Genomic DNA, 21,269 nt, shown 5'->3' on the forward strand with positions numbered 1-21,269 from the left:
GGAGCCCAAAAAAATAAAGTCTGCCACTCTTTCCACTGTTTCCCCATCTATTTGCTTTATTTTATTTATTTTATTTTTTATTTACTCTAGGAGGTGGGTCATAGAGGATCTTGCTTTGATTTAAGTCATTGAGTGTTCCGCCTATGTTTTCCTCTAAGAGTTTTATAGTTTCTGATCTTACTTCAGGTCTTTAATCCATTTTGAGTTTATCTTTGTGTATGGTGTTAAGAAGTGTTCTAATTTCATTATTTTACATGTAGCTGTCCAGTTTTCCCAGTACTACTTATTAAAGAGGCTCTCTTTGCCCAATTGTTTATTCTTGCCTCCTTTGTCAAAAATAAGGTACCCATAGATGCATGGGTTTATTTCTGGGCTTTCTGTCTTGTTCCATTGGTCTATGTTTCTGTTTTTGTGCCAGCACCATATTGTCTTGATGACTGTAGCTTTGTAGTATAATCTGTAGTCAGGAAGGTTGATTCCTCCAGCTCCATTCTTCTTTCTTAAGACTGCTTTGGCTATTTGGGGTCTTTTGTGTTTCCGTATGAATTGTGAAATTTTTTGTTCTAGTTCTGTGAAAAATGTAGATGGCAGAGAATTCTGATGGCCAGCACTAGAACTGAACTTGGTTTGCTCTGCAAGATGAATTTGATAGCTTGACAAGTGTGAGAACCTTACTGGTGTCGTGTCTTGCCTTTACGTCATAGTCAGAGAAAAGTTTCTATAGAACAAGCCATTAATATTTTTTATTCTGAATGACAGAATTAGAAATATTCTTTAATACCTCTGTTCATTCCTTTATTCACCAGACATTTATCACAAACTACTACATGCAAGTGTGATGGGCTCTGGGGATCCAGCTGGGAACCAGACACATTCCTCTGTCACAGTCTGTGGGGGAAGAGATGCTGACAAAGAATAATCCCAAGTGAGACAGGTTACAGAAGGAAGTAGAGCTTGCCACTGTGAGAGAGACCAGTAGAGAATAGTGAAGGAAAGCTTGTCTGAGGATGTGTTGTTTAAACTGAAGACGGATTGGGAGAACTGTCAGGCAGGGGGAGTGTTTTGATATGTTTATGGTTTTAAATACACATATTATTTTCAAACAGAATTTTATTTTCCAGCTTTCTTGTCAGTGTTTGAAACATGACCTGACCGAATGGTATTCTGTTTATTATTTACTAAGCTAGCCCCCATCATCCTCTCACATTTGCCTGGCACTGTTTTTATGTTCCATATTTAAGCTCCTTGCCTTCTAGTCATGTGTTCTTCATGTGAAGCATTTAATTAAACCATCTTCTTCACTCTCCCCACCTCCCTCACCCCTGTTTGTTGCGTTTCTATCCGTTGCAGCTGTTATTTTCTGTGCTGATGAGGTTGTTTTTTCTTTGGCCAACAGGAACCCTTTCATGTTGGCTCCTAATTCCTTTCCAAAGTTCCTGACAGTGTTCAGTAACTTGCTTGTAGGATTCACTGTGTAAAATTTTGTCCAGGATTTTTTTGTTTTGTTTTTTGCCTTCGGTGTTTCTGATTTAGATTGGCTTGGGTGTGCTCCTTTCTTAAAGTTTTCTTACCCAGTTTTGGTATAAAAGTTATGCTGACCTCACAAACAAATTGGATCATTTCCTCTTTTCTGGGAGGCTTGGTGTAAGATAGGCTTCTCCTCTCCCCCATTAAATGTTGGATACTGGTGAAGATACTGTTTGCAGTAAGCTGTTTGATTTTAATTGTTGACTTTAAAGTTATAGAACTTAAGCTTTTTCATTTTTTGTGTCACTTTTGATGAGTTATGTTCTTATAATATTCATTTCAGCTCATTAAAATTGCAAACTTATTGGCATAAAGTTGTTTAAAAATACCCTTACCGTCTTTTTTATTTTAGTGGAATCTGTAGGAATGTCTCTGTTCATTCCGTGACATGGTGGTGGTTTGTGCCTTCTCATTGTAGCAGTGTGGTTAGGGATCTGCCAGTTTCCCATTGTTTCAAAGAACTAACCTTCTGGCATTACTGATGCTCTCTAGTCTGTGTTCCTTTTTCATTAATTTTAATTATCATATTTTCACTAATGTTTAATTTTATTTTTAATCCCCCCCTTTTATTGGTATATGTTTTCTGTCCTTTGTTTAAATCAATGCTCACTTTTTATTTTTAATTTTGCTCCTTTCCAAATACATGCTTTAGAGATGTAAGTTTCCCTTTTATTAATAGTTCAGCTGTATTTATACTCTATAAGTTTTGATATGAAGTACTCTTAACATTCAGATAATGATTATATGATAAATGCTTTCTGATTTTCATAGAGTTTTTTGAGTCTTGGGTTATTCAAGAGTATAAATTCTTAACATGGAGATTTTTCTGATCTTTTTTATTGTTTTACTTATTAATTTTTACTGTGGTAAGATATACATGAAAATGGTTTAAATGGTAAAATATGTGTTCTGTCAAGTACAATTCAGTGATGTTAAGTATATTAATAATATTGTATAACTACCACCACTGGTATTTCCAGAACTTTGTGCCATGCAATAATTCTCTATTTTATTCTTCCTCCAGTCCCTTTTAACCTCTATATTACTTGCTATCTGTAAGAATTTGCCTATTTTAGATACTACATGTGCAGGGAATCATGCAGAATTTATTCTTTTGTGTTTGGATTATTTTACTTGGCATAATGTTTTAAAGATTCTTTACTTTTTTCTTAAGTTGTAGCATGTATCAGAACTTCATTCTTTTTTTAAGGCTGAACAATATTCCATCATATGATTATCCCACATTGTGTTTATCCATTCCATCTATTGATGGACATTTGGGTTGTTTCCACCTTTTAGCTGTGTGAATAGTGCTCCTGTGAATGTTGATGTATGAGTAAAGAGTCCCTGGTTTCAGTTCTTTTGGCTATATACCTAGGACTGAAATTGTTCGGTCTTACATTAATTCTGTACTTAACCCCCCCCCCCTTTTAATATAATTTATTTATTTATTGGCTGTACTGAGTCTTCATTGCTGTGAGCAGGGTTTCTCTAGTTGGGGAGATGGGGGCCACCCTCTAGTTGTGGTACTCAGGCTTCTTAATGCGGTGGCTTTTCTTGTTGCAGACCATAGGCTCTAGTGTTTTCGGGCTTTAGTAGTTGTGGTGCACAGGCTTAATTGCTCTGTGGCATGTGGCATCTTCCCTGACTGGTGATTGAACCCATGTCCCTTGCATTGCAAAGCAGATTCTTAACCACTGGACCACCAGGGAAGTCTCTGTACTTAACCCTGCCAAACTGTTTCCCACAGCAGCTGCAGCATTTTACATTACCTCCAGCAATGCACATTGTTTTCATTTTCTCCGTACCCTTGTCAGCGCTTGTTTTCTGGTTTGTCTATCAGCTTACAACAGTCATCCTGGTGGGGGTGAAGTGGTACCTCATCCTTGTAATTTGCATCCCCTTTATGATGTTGCATAACTTATGTGCTTATTGGCTATTTATCTTTTTTGAAGAAAACTGACAGTAATGAGTTCAAGGATGCTGATATTGATCTTAAGAGTTTTTTTTAATGACAGGTGCTTACTGAGATGAGTCAAAGCTGAGCTTCACACCTTGTGTGGCTCTAGATTCTAGTCTCTGCCTTTCTAGTCCCACAAGACTGTCAAGTTCACTATCAGCCTCTTAGCCTTGCCCTTGGAATCAGAAAAGTCTCCAGGAGAACAGCAACCCCAAGTACAGGACACCTCCCTGTGCCACTGTCCCCTTAAATTACTAGTACTGTCATTTTTTACCATCTTGTTGGCTCTTCATACCTGGAACGAGTTCTGAGTTTTCTGTTGATCCTCCCTAGGAGAATTAGTCCTCATTATCTTAGTCTACCATCAGTAGAAGGGCAAGTTTTATTTTTCATGAAAGTAATAATTTTTTGTTGTCAATTGCCTCTTTGATTGGCGTACTTAATATTTATTTAATAGCACCATTACAATGAGGAGTATACCTAGCATACATAAGTAAGGAACAGACACCACAGTGTGTGGGTTTTTGTTGGTTTTTTTTTGGCCATAGCACATAGCATTGCTGGAGCTAGTTCCTCAACCAGAGATTGAATCCATGCACTGGAAGCACAGTGTAATCACTGGACCCCCAGGGAATTCCCAATGGTTGGTTTTTTTCTTTAAAAAGAGGGAATGAAGTGTATTAGTTAATTCAGTGACTTTTTAAGTGGAGGTTGATTAAGATCATTTTATATGTTTTTTCTACTTAAAGCTGGTATACTATAGAGGTTCTTGCTTTAAGTAAAACTTGTTGTACACAAACTTGAATGTTTTAGATATTCATGGTCATTTACATCATTGGACAGCAGAGGTTTTTACCCCTCTTTCTTGTCTTTTTTTTAAAGAAAACGTTCTCATTTAAACATATCTTCCTTCAGTGGCTTCCCTGGCAGTTCAGTGGTAAAGAATCCACCTGCCAACAGGAGACATGCGTTTGCTCCCTGGGTCAGGAAGATCCCCTGGAGAAGGAAATGGCAACCCACTCCTGTATTCTTGCCTGGGAAATCCCATGGACAGAGGAGCCTGGTGGGCTACAGTCCATGGGATCGCAAAAGAGTCAAACAACAGTCTTTCAACACAACATGCCAAGTTCTATACAGGAGCAGTCATAAATCCTGACTGCTAAAAAAATTTTTTTAATTTTTTTAAAGAGAAAAAAGGCATGTAGAAAAATAATTGAAATGCATGACAGTGTGGGGAGTAAACTAGTGTCTAGACAGATTCTTACGGAGTTCAGCAAAGGAGTATTTTGAAGCATATTTCTTACTTGATTTTGATGTGCTTTATTAGCTTATTCTTCTAAATACCAGAGTGTAATATATCTGAGACCTTATGTTCTAGTTATTTATTTATGAGCTGAGTTGGTGAACTGAACATGTTAGGTCAGTTTTAGGTGCACATGAGTTGAATAATCTTGTTCCCTTTCCCACTTGAGGTTTTAAGATAGTCTTTAGTGTAATTTTGTATGCCTGAGTTCTTTTTTTTTTATCTCTGTTTATAGGAAGAGCATTAAGAAGTTGGTTTTGAAAAACCTTAACAATAGCAGTCTATTCTCTCCTGTTAATCGTGATTCAGAAGATCTAGCTTCACCATCTGATTATCCAGAAAATGGAGAGAGGTAAGCTGAATGCTCTTTTGGGTTATTTCTGGTCGAGAGCCTTCTTCTCATTTAGAAGAGGTTCTGAGCTTAGTAGTTATTCATTCAACAAATTTTACGAAGTTGGAAGTACAATGGCATGTGAGCACTAGAAGTTATGTCGTGTATTTACCTCTTGAGCACCATAGACACTACAATTATTTTGTTTCTGATTCAGTTTTGCAAAACTTTTTTGGTATCCATGTATGTTGTTTTGGAGAAGGTTAATAATATGCATGTGACTCCCCTTATCCCTCTTAAATAAGATTTTGTTTGTGATAGTTATTAAAGTGATGTACAGCTGTAACCAACACCCACCTCAAAGCAGTATAGAAATATATAAAGGAGAAAGTACAAGTGTATACACTAATCCTTAATAAGTCAGCATATTTTCTAATGGTTTAGAAATTTATTTATTGAGTATATTCTTAAATATTATAGTGATTATGCATGAAATGGTATTCTGTAACCATTTACTATCAACATGATATGGCTAACCTGCCTCTTTTTAAGTGACTCTATAACCATTATCATGAATGTAAGATAATTCAGTCAGTTCTCTTTTAGAGGATATTTAGATTATTTTGGTGTTCCTGTATTCAAAATAACGCTTCAGTGAAAAATCCTTATATATATGTCTTTGCACTCCTATTTTTTCCTCTTTGGATGAAATTTAGTTTGATTTTTCAATAATGAAGCATTTTCTAATACTCTATTGATTATAGTATTAAATTTAATGTTTTCAGTTTTATATTATGAAATTCACTACTGATTATTTGACCCCCACATAGTAGACTCCCTCCCCTCTTTAAAAATTTTGACACTCAGATTCATTCATTCATTAAAATAGATCAGTTAAAGGCAGGGAATCTACGTTCAGTCTTCATGGGTTACAGTGCTAACTCTAGCACTTACAGCTTTGTGACCTTGACAAGTTATTTTTCTGTGTCTTGAGTTTTCTGACTCAGAAAATACAGAGAATGATAGCAGCCTATTTTATAGGATTACCGTAAGTATTAAGTGAATTTTTAATACATGGAATTACATAGAACAGTGTCAGATACTTAATGAAGGCCTAGTAATGATTGATTGATGCTGTTTTACTACAAGGGGCTAAAACAGTATTTGTTTACTTTCTCCCTTTTCAGATTCAGTTTTCTGAGCAAACCAGTGGATGAGAATCATCAGCAGGATGGAGAAGATGATTCTCTTGTGTCACGTTTTTATACTAACCCTATTGCCAAACCCATTCCTCAAACCCCAGAAAGTGCTGGAAATAAACATAACAGCAGCAACAGTGTAGATGATACTATCGTTGCATTAAACATGCGTGCTGCCTTGCGAAATGGACTGGAAGGAAGCAGTGAAGAGACCTCTTTTCATGAGGAGTCACTGCAGGATGACCGAGAAGAAATTGAAAATAATACTTACCATATACATCCAGCAGGTCAGATTCAGATCTCTTACCAGTCATTTGAGACCTCTTATTGATCACATATTTTCATCGTAATAGAAGTTAGCTATCTGAACTTGTAAATATTTTTTATTGCATTTTTATGAAAGTTAACATATGAACATTTGTCACTAATGCTGTGGTTGATTTGGAATTCACATCGTTTTGTACTTTTGGAGTAGTCAAAATTCATTTCGTTAATTATCCTGTTATGGTTTAAATACTCCAAGTTTGGTAGCAAGAGGGACTATCCTTATAACTTTTCTAACTTCATAAATTCACATATATTGCCTATTCATTTTTTAATTAAAATTATAGCAGTAGTTACTTGCACGATTTTTGAGATTTGAGTTAAAGTATACAGACCATAATGCCAGACTAGAGTAGGCATTCAAATGTTAATGGTTGTTTGGTTATTATCACTTCAGTTCTGTGTTTTTCTTTTTTGTCCCCAACAATGAACTGACTAGTTTATGCCAACTAGTCTGTGACATAGCATAAATTGGATTGAAGTATCTTGATGGGATGCTTAAAGTTCCTTTTTTCTCTGCTGACTTACCTCATTTGGGTTTTGACAATATTTTTACATTTCCCCTTCCCCTTTTCACTGAGATACAGTTTACATGTAGTGAAGTATATGGGTCTTAAGTGTTCATTTCAATAAATTTAGACATATATATGTGTGTATGTATACTCATATATACAAACACATACACTCAAGAGAGAATATTTCTTTAACCCTGGAAAGTTCCTTTGTGTTTCCATCTCCAGAAATCAACCATAGTCTGGTTTCTGTCACATAGATTAGTTCTTCCTAGTTTTTTTTTTTTTTTTTAAATTTATGTTTTGGCCATGACACATGACTTGTAGGATCTTAGTTCCCCAAGCAGGGATCTAACCCTACCCTCAGCAGTGACAGCACAGAGTCCTAACCACTGGACTGCCAGGGAATTCCCTTTCCTGTTGTGTTTTTTTTTAATGTGTTTTTTAAAACATTTAATTATTTACTTATTTTTGGCTGCACTGGGTCTTCTTGTTGCACATGGGCTTTCTCTAGTTGCAGCAAGCTGGGGGTACTCTCTGGTTGCGGTGGCTGCACAGGCTTCTCATCGTGGTGCTTCTCTTGTTGGAGAGCACAGGCTCTGCGGCATGCTGGCTTCAGTAGTTGTGGCACACAGTAGCTGTGGTGCACAGGCTTAGTTGCCCTGAAGCATGTGGGATCTTCCCAGACCAGGGATCAAACCTGTGTCCCCTGCATTGGCAGATGCATTTTCTTATGAGATTTTATCCATGATGTATATTTATCAGCATTTGGTTCTTTTTATTACCATGTAGCATTGCATTATATAATTACGACAAATTTAGTTTCTCCATTCTCTTAGTGAACTTTTGGGGTTATTTTGCAGTGTATATTAATGTGTCTGTAAACTTCTTCTATGTCTAATTATCTTATTGTCTTTGTATTTATCTTCTGGTCACATGGAACACTAAAGAAACAACTTTATTCTTTAACATTAAGAGTCCTGTGTTATCTGTGTTTGTATTTAGACACCTACATGAGTTCATTATGATACTACATCTTAAATACTCAGTCAAGATTTTTTAAAATTGTTTCTAGTTTTTCACTGACCTTCTTTGTTGCCTCCCAATTTAGAATTCCAGTCTCAAGAACACTCTAACAACCCTCTAAACCTTAAGCATATTGAGTGGGCATTGCTGGAGACTAATTTAATCTTATATGGGCCTTAAACTCTTGTATGGGCCTTTCTCAGAAGCAGGTTAGCCTGATCTCTGCCTGTTAATGGAACAGGAGTGATTAGAGCAAGCACACTCATGTTGTATTTTCTTTGATTTCTTCTGCTATCTACCTAGTTAGTACTTAAAGTTTCCATTTGTCTGCGTGACTTTCTCACGCAGGATTTTTCATCTTGATTTCCGTGAGTTTTAAGAATGTGTAATATACTGTCATATGTATGTTCTCCAAACTTACCTAACCATGTAAGTAAGGTTTTTTAAATCCTTGGTTTCTTTTAAATACTTGGTTTCTCTTAGGAATGGTGTTTCTTAAAAAATCAGCTGGGGTCAGGGGTGAGCAGAAAAGAAAACCAGTTTGGAAAAATGCTTTATTCCTGTATATTTTCTTTTTATATAGTAATTTATTTACTGATTGTATCAGGTAATTTTTTAAATTATCCACTCTAAAATTTTTTTTACAATGAAAAAGTGAAATGAATATTGCTGAAAATTCCTCTAACCGATGTCAGTCACAACCAGTACTGTATTTTTGGTTTCTTTTGTCATAGGCATCATTCTCACTAAGGTTGGCTACTATACTATTCCATCCATGGATGACCTTGCTAAAATTACCAATGAAAAAGGAGAGTGCATTGTCTCTGACTTCACTATTGGTCGTAAAGGTGAGTCTGAATTTAGGAGTTAGTAGTGCATAAACCGGAGAAGACAATGGCCACCCACTCCAGTACTCTTGCCTGGAAAATCCCATGGATGGAGAAGCCTGGTAGGCTGCAGTCCATGGGGTCGCAGAGTCTCACACGACTGAAGCAACTTAGCAGCCGCAGTGTATAAGCCAGAAATCTGCACCTTGTCTTTGTATTTAAGTGAAGGAAGTGCTTGATAGCTAAATTTGTTTTTTACCTACATTTGGACCACCTTGGCCTGAATGAACACTTTGATTAACAAGTAACAAAAAGACTAAAACTTTTTAATACTCTTTGGCAAGTATTTGGCTCATTGCAATTTTCTACAATTAAAATACTATAAACAGCAAATACTAAGTGACAAAATTAATGAGATGGGTAATAATTAGGTTGTTTCATATTATTAAGTTACTACAGATAAAATTTTCTTGGGGAAGAAAGATCTCATCTTGCTGTATTGTATTAAAAGAAGAGCTCAAGTATTTTAATTCATACTATAGGCTAGGTGCCAAGGGTTGCTTATATAGGAGCCATACAGATACTTAGGGCTTCCCAGGTGGTACTAGTGGTAAAGAACCTGTCCCGCAGTGCAGGAGTTCTCAGAGAGGCAGGTTTGATCCCTGCGTTGGGAAGATTCCCTGGAGGGAGGACATAGCAACCCACTCCAGTATTCTTACCTGGAGAATCCCATGGACAGAGGAGCCTGGCAGGCTACAGTCCATAGGGTCGCACAGAGTCAGACACACTAGAGCAACTTAACACGCATGCACGCACGCATACAGATACTTGGGAAGAGATTTTAAAAGGCTTCTTTGAGGATAACATAAGTACTGTAAAAATGCATATTAAGCCAGGTAACAGTGTATTTGATGTCACCTTCTAATATTACAGATGAAATAACTCATTCAAGGAATTGCTGGGTGATTTAAAATATTGATTAATGTTTAAAGCTGCTTGCTCCTTCACTGGAAGTATAAAGTGGGTAGGACGAGTTTCTAACTCTTTGCTCTGATTTATAGGTTATGGTTCGATCTATTTTGAAGGAGATGTGAATTTGACAAATCTAAATTTAGATGACATTGTACATATCCGAAGGAAAGAAGTGATTGTCTACTTAGATGATAACCAAAAACCACCTGTGGGTGAAGGACTAAATAGGTATGAATTTATTTACATATTTAACAACTAATCAGCTAAATCACAATTTTTTTCTGTTAACACAGGTATATCATATTATGTACATTTTCCTGCAACTTGTCTCTTAGACTTACTATGTGATTATTGTATGTGATTATTATTTCTGTGCTTTCACTTAAAAACATAAGTGATATGGGACTTCCCTGGTGGTCCAGAGGTTAAGAATCTGCATGCTAATGCAGGGGACACAGGTTTGATCCCTGGTCCGGAAACTAAGATCCCTCATGGTGCTGGGCAACTAAGCCCATGTGCCACAACTACTGAGCCTGCGCTCTAGAGCCCACAAGCCACAATTACTGAAGCCCGTGCATCCAGAGCTCATACTCCACAACAAGAGAAGGGACCACAGTGAGAGGCCTGCACACAGCAACTAGAGAGTAGCTCCCGCTCGCCGCAGCTAGAGAAAACCTGTGTGCAGCAGCAGAGACCCAGCGAAGCCAAAACAATAAAAAGTATAAGTGATAAAGACATGCTACACTTTTACTTTTTTGACTCCTTTCCCTAATATTATCAGATCCAATTGTTTCCAAAACCTTTTGGAAAATATTTTTAGTAGTAATTTTCTTCTTTTTTTAATTATTTTATTTTTGGTTGCACTGGGTCTTCATTGCTGTGCGCAGGCTTTCTTTTCTTGCAGTGATTGAGGGCTGCTGTTCACTGCAGTGCATCGACTTCTCATTGTGGTGGCTTCTGTGTTGCAGAACACAGGCTCTAGGCACGTGAACTTCAGTAGTTGTGGCTTGTGAGCCCTGGAGCACACAGGCTTCAGTAATTGTGGCATGTGGGCTCAGTAGTTGTGGCGTGAGGGCTCTAGTTGTTCTATGGCATGTAGAATCTTCTTGAACCAGGAATCGAACTCATGTCCCCTGCATTGGCCGGTGGATTCTTTTCCAGTGTGCCACCAGAAAAGTCCCGTAATAGTATTTTTTTTCCCCCTTGTTTCTGCTGTGATTGTGCTTAACTCTTTTTCTGTATTTTTAGTGTGAGATACTAGCTTCTAATGCAGGCCAGGTCAGAGAGCCATAGTTAAAATCCTTTATGTTCACAACCCACTGAGATTGAACCAGGAAGAAACAGAAGATCTGAAGAACCCTGGAACTAATAAGGAAATTGAATTAGTAATCAATATCCCCTGCTTCTCCAGCTCTACCAAAGCCCTGGACCAGATGGCTTCACTGGTGAAGTTTACCAAACATTTAAAGAAGAATTTATACCAGTTTTCCTCAAACTCTTCCCCAGAATAGAGGAGGGAGCATTTCTAACTAATTCTGTGAGGGAAACATTTCCCTGAGTCCAAAGCTAAATAAAGGTGCTGTAAGAAAAGAAGACTACAGACCAGTATGTTTAATATATATTAATGTAAATACCCTCAACAAAATAACTATCAAACAGAATTCAGTGGTGCATCAACTGAATTACACACCATGACCAAATAGGATTTGTTTCTGAAATGCACAGATGGCTTAACATATAAAAATTGATGAATGTAATGCATCACATTGACAGGACAAAAGAAGAAAAGCACATGATCATCACTGTTGATGATGCAGAAGAAGCACTAGACAAGATTTAACACTTTTCATGATAGAAAACAGAGTTAGAAGGAAACTACTAAGCATAATAAAAGCCATGTTAGAGAAACCCACAGTGAACATCATTTATTATTGTTCAGTCGCTAAGTCATGTCCTACTCTTTGCGACCTCATTGTAGCACGTCAGGCTTCCCTGTCCTTTATATTGAGTTGGGTGATGCCATCCAACTTTATCATCCTCTGTCGCTTCCTTCTCCTCCTGCCTTCAGTCTTTTCCAGCATCAGGTTATTTTTCCAGTGAATCCAGTGAATCCACTCTTCACATCAGGTGGCCAAAGTATTGGAGCTTCAGTCCTTCCAATGAATATTCGGGATTGATTTCCTTTAGTATTGATTAGTTTGATCTCCTTGCTGTCCAAGCATCTCAAGAGACTTCTCCAACACCACAATTCAAAAGCATCAGTTCTTCAGCTCTCAGCCTTCTTTAGGTCCAACTCTCACATCCATACATGATGACTCCTGGAAAAGCCATAGCTTTGACTATATGGACCTTTGTCAGCAAAGTGATGGCTCTGCTTTTTAATACGCTGCCTAGGTTTGTCATAGCTTTTCTTCCAAGGAGCAAGTGTCTTTTAATTTTGTGGCTGCAGTCACCGTCCACAGTGTCTTTGGAGCCAAACAAAATAAAATCTGCCACTATTTCCACTTTTTCCCCATCTGTTTGCCATAAAGTGCTAGGACTGGATGCCATGATCTTAGTTTTTTGAATGTTGAGTTTTAAGCCCGCATTTTCACTCTTCTCTTTCACCTTCATCAAGAGGCTCTTTAGTTCCTCTTTGTTTTCTGCCATTAGAGTGGTATCATCTGTATATTGGAGGTTGTTGATGTTTCTCCCAGCAGTCTTGAGTCCAGCTTGAAATTCATCTAGCAGAGCATTTCTCATGATGTACTTACTCTACATATAAGTTAAATAAGCAGGGGGACAGTATACAACCTTAACATACTCTTTTTCCAAGTTTGAACCAATCTGTTAGTCCCTGTCCAGTTCTAACTGTTGCTTCTTGATCTGCATATAGGTTTCTCAGGTGGCAGATAAGGTGGTCTGGTATTCCCATCTCTTAAGAATTTTCCAGTTTGTAGTGATCCACACAGTCAAAGGCTTTAGCGTGGTCAGTGATGCAGAAGTAGATGTTTTTCTGGAACTCTGTTGCTTTTTCAGTGGATGTTGGCAATTTGATCGCTGGATCCTCTGCCTTTTCTAAATCCAGCTCGTACATCTGAAAGTTCTCAGATCACGTGCTGCTGAAGCCTAGCTTGAAGAATTTTGAGCATAACCTTGCTAGCATGTAAAATGAGCACAATTGTATGGTAGTATGAACATTCTTTGGCATTGCTTATCTTTGTGATTGGAATAAAAACTTATCTTCTTCCAATCCTGGGCCACTGCTGAGTTTTCCAAATTTGCTGACATATTGAGTGTAGCACTTTTAACAGCATCATCTTTTAGAATTTTAAAAGCTCAGCTAGAATTCCGTCACCTCCACTAGCTTTGTTCGTAGTAATGCTTCCTGCGACCCACTTGACTTCACACTCCAGGATGTCTGGCTCTAGGTTAATGACTCCACCATCTTAGTTATCTGAATCACTAAGATCTTTTGTAGAGTTCTTCTTTGTGTTCTTGCCACCTCTTCTTAATCTCTTCTGTTCTTTTAGGTCCTTGCTGTTTCTTTTATTGTGCTCATCCTTGCATGAAATGTTCCCTTGGTATCTCTAATTTTCTTGAAGAGATCTCTAGTCTTTCCCATTCTGTTCTTTTCCTCTATTTCTTTGCATCGTTCACTGAAGAAGTCCTCATCTCATCACTGTTCTCTGGAACTCTGCATTCACTTGGGTATATCTTTCCCTTCTTTGCCTTTTGTTTCTCTTCTTTCCTCAGTGAACATCATAAAAAGAAGAGAAAGTGTTAGTCACTCAGTTGTGTTCCAGCCCATGGGTTGTAGCCCACCAGGCTTCTCTGTCCATGGAATTCTCTCAAAGTGGATTGCCATTTCCTTCTCCAGGGGATCTTCTGTAGTTAAAGACTGAGAGCTTTTCCTGTAAGATGAGGAATAAGACAGTAATGTTTGCTTTTGCCACCAGCATTCAACATAATACTGTAAGTCTTAACCAAAGCAGTTAAACAAGATAAAGATTAAAGATATTCAAATTGGAAAGAAAGATGTTATGTTTTCTCTCTTTACAGATGATGTGATCTTATATGTAGAAAGCCTAAAAATTCCACACCAAAAAACTTATAGCTAATGAACAAATTTAACAAGGTAGCAAGATGCAAAATCAACACAATAAAAATCAGTTTAGTTTCTGTACATTGACAATCTGAAAAGGTAGTTATGAAAACATTTTTGTTTATAATGGCATCACAAAGAATAAAATACTTTAGGAATAAACTTAACCAAAGAGGCGAAAAACTTGTACACTGAAAACTACAAAACATTGTTAAGAGAAATTAAAGAAGGCAAATAAATGAAAAGATATCCCATGTTCATGGATTGGAGAACCTAAAATTGTTAAGTTATCCATGCTACCCAAAGCAGCCTACTGACTTAATGTAATTCCTATCAAAATCCCAGCTGCATCTTTTGCAGAAATAGGAAAAATGATCCTAAAACATAAAGAATCTCAAGGGTACCATGAACAGTCAAATTAACCTTAAAAAACAACAAAGCTGGGGGAATCAGACTTTGTGACTTGAAAACAAAGGTACAGTAACTGAAACAGTGTGTTACTGGCATAAAGACAGACGTATATATATGGAACAGAACAGAGAGCCCCCACATATTAGGGAGCCCACACTGGAGACCTCACATAGATGGTTAAATGTTGACAGAGTTGTCAAGACCATGCAATGGGGAAAGAACAGTTTCTTCAACAAATGGTTTTGGGAAAACTGGATCTACGTAACAGAAGAATGAAGTTGGACCCTTACGTTATGCTATAAATAAAAATTAATTCAAAATTGATCAAAAACCTAAAGCATAAGGCTTAAAACTATTAAAAAAAAAAAGGTATAATATGTTTCACACTATATTTGACAAGAATTTCCTGGGTATGATACTAAATGCATAGGCAGCAAATAGTGAAAATAAACTAGACTACATCAGAATTTTTAGGGCTTCCCTGGTAGTTCAGATGGTAAAGCGTCTGCCTACAATGCGGGAGACCCGGGTTCGACGCCTGGGTCGGGAAAATCCTCTGGAGAAGGAAATGGCAATCCACTCCAGTACTCTTGCCTGGATAATCCCATGGATGGAGGAGCATGGTAGGCTATAGTCCATGGGGTCACAAAGAGTCGGACACGACTGAGTGACTTCACTTTCACATCAAAATTTAAAACTTCTATACATCAAAGAACCCAATCAACAGAATGAAAAGTCAGCAAACCATGTCTAGTGTAAGGGTTAATATCCAGAATATGAAGAACTATTTAAAAAACCATTTAAAAAAAAAGCAATTAAAAATGGTCAGAGGATTTGGGTTCACAATATGATAGACAAATGGCCAACAAGCATATGAAAAGATGCTCAACATTGATAATAACCCATTAGGAGGTTAATTTAAAAGAAAAATAACGCTTTTGCAGGAGTATGGAGAAACTGGCACCTTTGTGTATTTTGGTGAGAATATAAAATGTGGTGCAGCTGTTGTGAAAGAGTATATGGTTCCTCAAAAATTAGGAGTGACCCAGCATTTCCACTTCTGGGTATATATCCAAAGCAATTGAAAACAGAGTCTTGAAAAATGTACATACCCATATTCACAGCAGCACTATTCATAATAGTCAAGAGATAGAAGAAACCCAAGTGTCCATGAATAAACAAAATGTATATGCACACCATGGAATATTACTTAGTCTTAAAAAGGAAGGAAACTTTGACATGCTGTAGAATGGATGAACCTTTAGGACATTATGCTCAGTGATTTAAGCCAGCTGCAGAAAGAAAAATACTGAGAGTCACATGATTTGAGGCATCTAGAGTGTCAGATTCATAGGAGCAGTAGAATAGTGTTAACTTTTATTATACCTTCTTACCTCAATAGAAAATAATGTTAAAACTCATCTGTTTTTATATGGTAATCACTGTACTAGATCCAAGGCATACTGAATGAATAAGGGCACAGTCCTTTATCTTAGATGTTGCTATTAGAAGGAATATATTACCATTATTATTATCAATTCACACTCATTTAATGGTTAATGTTAATATTGTGATGCTCCTGATACCTCATTCTGCAAGCTTTTGTCATTAATGGTAGTTAGTTGCTATTATTACTGTTGTTTTTACAAAGTACAGTAGTAGTATAAGACCTTCACTGAGATTTAGGTCTTTGCACTAGACTTGGTCAAGGATGCATGGCTTAAGAGTTATTAAAATTAAATTGTAAATAATTGATGTGCCATGGTAGTTTGAAATAACTGGAGTTTGATGCTCTTGAACCAGATATTTAGCTAGTTGATATGGGGGTAATTCCTTACTCTTAACGCTAACTACCTTTGGAGCCAAGACTCAGGTTTATGAAACATCTGCAGAATAATTCCCAAGTAACACAAGTACCTTTTTTGCTGTATATATAGATGTTACTTGGCTTTCTGGTCATAAATATGAAACATTTACATTTTACTTGATTGTACATTACAGAAAGGCTGAGGTTACATTGGATGGAGTTTGGCCAACAGATAAAACATCTCGTTGTTTAATAAAGAGCCCGGATCGACTTGCTGATATCAACTACGAGGGAAGATTGGAAGCAGTTTCAAGGAAACAGGGAGCTCAGTTCAAAGAGTACCGTCCTGAAACAGGTTCTTGGGTGTTTAAGGTATAGTTGCTCAACCTTGTTCTCATAAACTGTAGTTAGAAATTATAAACGCTGTATAGTATATAAGTTACATAGTTCTGATAAACTGACAAAAAAGTTAGGGTTAGAAGAAGTCTTTTCTTAAATTGCTTTTACAGAGTAGGAAAAAGATTTAAAGATTGATGTAAAGATACACTGTAATTTACTTCAAATTAGACATCACATTAAACCCCAGAGCAATACGGAGCTATTATAAACTTCATGAGCACATGATTCAAATTCTACATCCTATCTTATGACCACTTAGATACACTTCTTTGGTGTGGTTTTTCTAATTTGGGGATATCAGGCAAAATTTTTGTCTCTTGATAAATCAGTTCTTCCCAAATAATTGTTCTTTTAAAGATTTCTGGGGTGTAGAGGTTGACTTGGTCCATTCCTTGCTTTTAGTCCAGTGGATTCTTTCTCTTCTAGACCAGTTGGATTATTTAGCTTGTTGAAGGCCTTTGTGTAGGTTGAGAACAACTGGGCAGTGGTATATATATGTAAAAATAGTAATGGCTCTTTTGGATATTTTTTTCTGCATTAATGTAAAGTTGATTATATGAGCAATTAACACCTACCAAACACCATCTAAATCTTAGAGAAACAATAAAATGTGGTTAGGTGACATTTCACTGTGCTTTAAATACTTTGATCTCCCTCTCCGTTATTATTTTTTTAAAGCTAATTCTGCAAGATTACCGCCTTTCTGAATATAACAGTTTTGAAATTGATTTTGTTGGATTCTTCTCCTCCTTAGGTCTCTCATTTTTCTAAGTATGGTCTTCAGGATTCTGATGAAGAGGAGGAGGAACGGCCATCCAAAACTAGTACAAAGAAGTTGAAGACTGCCCCTTTACCTCCTGCAGGCCAGGCCACCCCATTCCAGATGGCTCTTAATGGCAAACCAGCACCTCCACCCCAGGTAGAGACGGGACAATGAATTTGAATGGAGTCCATGATACAGAAGTTGAAAGCAAGTCATTCAGCTAGTACAAAGCTGTTCTATGACCGCTCGAACTTTGAAGAGTACAAATGTATTGGCAGTCACGTTAAGAGAAGTACAAGGGGGAGGGCATGAGGTGGTACTGGCATCTGATGTTTACTTCAGAGATTTAAAGAATTCTCTTGCTGTTTGGATCATTCCTTCTACCGATTGTCATTCTTAAACACCTCCCTCTCTTTTCATTTGGACTTGCTGAATTCTGTGCTCAGTGATCAACTTAAGATAGTATTTTGCTTGTGTGGGTTAATGCAAAGTAAATTCTACTTTTGTTGACTACCTAATGTGCAGTGCAGTTTAATCTTGTTACCTCCATGGTTTTTTAAAAGTTCAATTAGCTTTCTGCAAGGATTTTTAACTCCATTTTTCTCAAGTTGTTTGCTTATACTTCAGGTAATCTCTTAATATTTGTATTTTAACAATACATAATCTTTATGAAAATACATAAGCTTTACAATATAAGTGAATTACTTGGCTTGGGGAGAGTAGGGGCTGCTTTATTTATTGCAATTGTATCATACTCTTTTGGTATTGTTAAGCCAGTATAAACCTTTTGTCCTTGTAAGGAAAGGTTTGTAATTTAAATATCAGGTAGTGTCTTTGCTGACTCATAAAAGAGTTTTACTTTCATTTGGATGTTGTTTATTATTCAATCAAGTTATAACATTTTTTTTTCTCTGCTGCCATATTCCTTCAAAGAAGAGAATTTGATACAAAATTTCTTTGTAATGCATCCTCTACCTCTCAGCTGCTAAAAGCAGGATCTTTGAAATTTTCCATGCTACAATTCTTAACGGCTGCTGAAATGTGCGATTTTTATGATTGATTAAATAATTTCTTGGGAGGCAACTTTCTTGAGATTTTTGTGTATATGTGTTCATGTTTGCGTGTATTGGGGAGGGGGAGAATATGATATCAGTGGGAAATGGGAAATATGTTGACTTTTATGTTTATAATTATAGCATTTAGAATATCCCTCTATTTAGAATACATCTCTTCCGAACTAAAAAGCTGTAAATGAACTCAATTTTCCAGTTACCTACATTCATTTGGTCTGAATCATATGCTTTGTATAATCTCCCTTTCCAACATGGTTTTTAATCTTACAGTGTATGTATTTCTTAGGATAAGAATCAGATAACCTTCTTTTCTCGCAATAAAAGTAATATGTAGGGTCCTAAAGATACAGTTGAAAAAGAAAAGCTTCATCTTGTGGACAGATCAAATTTATACAGTGTTGGCCATCAGTGATTTTTAGGCTCTTTAATTTCCAGAATACAAATAGTAAATAACTATAAAATCTTGTGATGGCACTGCAGTAGGTAAGAGTCTTAAAAACTGAGCACCAGAAAATTTCAGGAGAACAAGGTTCTAGGACTAAGGGAGGTGGTAAGGATCAAAATCGGAGAAGGCAATGGCACCCCACTCCAGTACTCTTGCCTGGAAAATCCCAAGGACGGGGGAGCCCGGTTGGCTGCCGTCTATGGGGTCGAACAGAGTCGGATACGACTGAAGCGACTTAGCAGCAGCAGCAGCAAGGATCAAAATGGGCAAAGAGAATATCGTGAATAGGTGTTTTTTTCAGATAGTCTCATTTGAGGAAGTGGATGGTCCTCCTTTTGGATGGAGAAGGGAGAAGTGGGTAGACTTTTTTAGATATTTGGGCTAATGTGTTAGAGGAGAAACAGGGAGCTCTGGAGAGCTTTTTTATCCTAATGCCTAGTGACCTGCATGATGTTAGGAGAAATGCCAGTGGCTGTGCAGTTTTTAAGTTATTAGCAACAGAAGCTACATTTTACTTGGCATGAGGAAAATAACCTGAGCCATCTGAATAAACTGGAAACAGCAGTCTTCTCATCCCAGCAACAAGATGACTGTCTTCACACTATCACCCGGCTCCCTGAAGAGATTGATTTCTGTAATACTGTGTTGCTTAGGTCTGTTCTAGCTGTTTTTCTCTGACTTGGGGCAAGGGTTGGGCGGTTCCCTAAGGCATTAGGAAGATACATAGTTTTGTTTAATGATTACATGTATCCTACCATCTATTATATAATTTCCTCAGTCCCCTCTTTGCAGTTCATTCTTAAATCCTGCTTTGTTCCTAAAAAAGCAGGTGAAACTGTTTAAAGGGGAAAAAAAGGATTAGAATTTAGAAGAAAATTCTGTTTTATCTTGTATTTACTTTAAAAAAAAGAAATGAAGTGGCAGCTATCTAAATTTAGCCTGTTGAAGAGTGGAAGTTTCTAAAAACTTTAAAGGTTTCAGTCCTGAAACCTCACCTTCCATATATCTAAAGAAAGTCACTTTACAGATACTGTCTGTTTACTTAGTATTTGTAATGGGCTTCTCAACTCCTCACCCCCCACACTCTTCTTACCTTACTCAGTTTCTTCTGTATCACCAGTTTTTTATTAGTCTGCTTTTCTTTCTAGGGCTGGCTCTGAAGAAGCACCTGATCTCCAAAGATTTCTCAGAAAATAACGTCTTTTGGGGTAGTTTATTGCAATTACTTAGATATACATAAAATTCACACATGAGGGTTCTAGGAGTTGACCAGGTCCTCATAGTTTAATAGTGATTCACTTCCCCCATCCACTTACTAGATGATATTAGTTTTGAAGTCAGTGCATGAGGATGAAGCAAATAAAACCTTGATTGCAATAGCATTCTTAAAGATAGTCTTGAGTCCCTCAGTCTCCAGACTTTGATAAAATCCTACCAGTTTGCTTCTAAAAGTGTTCTAAATGAGCACCTCTTTTTGTTACCATTAGTCCTTTGTTGAATAGTATAGTAAATTGAAATTCTCCTCCTCCTCCCTTTCCTCTCATCTATACTTGCTCCTTATCCTTTCATAGTTACTAGCCTTTTCTCCTGTGTGGCAGGCACTGCATTAAATAACTAAATGTTGTGAATTTAGCAATGTCGTTAGTGTTAGATATAGAAAATAGTAGGCTATATCTGCTTTCAGGTGTTTACAATCTGGTGGGACAAAATAGTATATACATGAAATTATAACATACATTGTATAAAATAGGTATAGACAAGGTATTATGGGAGCCCAATAGAAAAGAGTATCCTGACATTTTGACAAAGGATGGGGAGGGTTACAACTTTTCTTAAAAGTGAATTTGTTAAAAATGAACATACCAGGGGCGGCATTGGAATGTTCTTCCAATTCCTGTAATTATAATGGTAGGATCACCACCAGGGCTTTTAATTTTTTTTTTTTTTTAGAATTTTAAAGCATCAAAGTAGCTTGCCTGTAGCCTCCCCAATAGGTTTAAATATATATATATATATATCACTTTTGTTTTTTAACCATTTAGCCTCCAGTTTTGTTAGAGCAGTCTTTAGGGATTGTTCACAACATAAGTAACAATTCACTACATATCCAACACCTCAACATTTCTACAGTTATAGATGGCAGTAGTCATTCTTCTAGTAAGGATATTTGTTAAAGGAATTCACGGGAGTAATAGATAATATACCATTGAAAATAAAGTTTAAAAAGTTACACTAATGGTCATTTCTTGGTTCAAAGAAATCATGAAACTTTTTTTTAACCACTTATTGTATAATTGGATCCATTG

At 36.9% G+C, this 21,269-nt stretch overlaps 1 protein-coding gene across 3 annotated transcripts in view; it reads left to right on the forward strand.

Annotated features, from left to right (window-relative positions):
• Positions 1-21,269, forward strand: part of NUP98 (nucleoporin 98 and 96 precursor) — an 86,879-nt gene that overhangs the window by 44,640 nt on the left and 20,970 nt on the right. For all 3 annotated transcript variants that reach the window (XM_019974489.2, XM_019974491.2, XM_019974490.2), the window contains exons 15-20: positions 5,026-5,142; positions 6,309-6,607; positions 8,917-9,030; positions 10,071-10,209; positions 16,478-16,655; positions 17,437-17,601. In XM_019974489.2, coding sequence (XP_019830048.2) covers positions 5,026-5,142; positions 6,309-6,607; positions 8,917-9,030; positions 10,071-10,209; positions 16,478-16,655; positions 17,437-17,601 — 1,012 coding nt within the window. The remainder of the gene's footprint in view (positions 1-5,025; positions 5,143-6,308; positions 6,608-8,916; positions 9,031-10,070; positions 10,210-16,477; positions 16,656-17,436; positions 17,602-21,269) is intronic.

Source organism: Bos indicus, chromosome 15 (genome assembly GCF_029378745.1).
Source record: "Bos indicus isolate NIAB-ARS_2022 breed Sahiwal x Tharparkar chromosome 15, NIAB-ARS_B.indTharparkar_mat_pri_1.0, whole genome shotgun sequence".
Classification (NCBI taxonomy): domain Eukaryota; kingdom Metazoa; phylum Chordata; class Mammalia; order Artiodactyla; family Bovidae; genus Bos; species Bos indicus.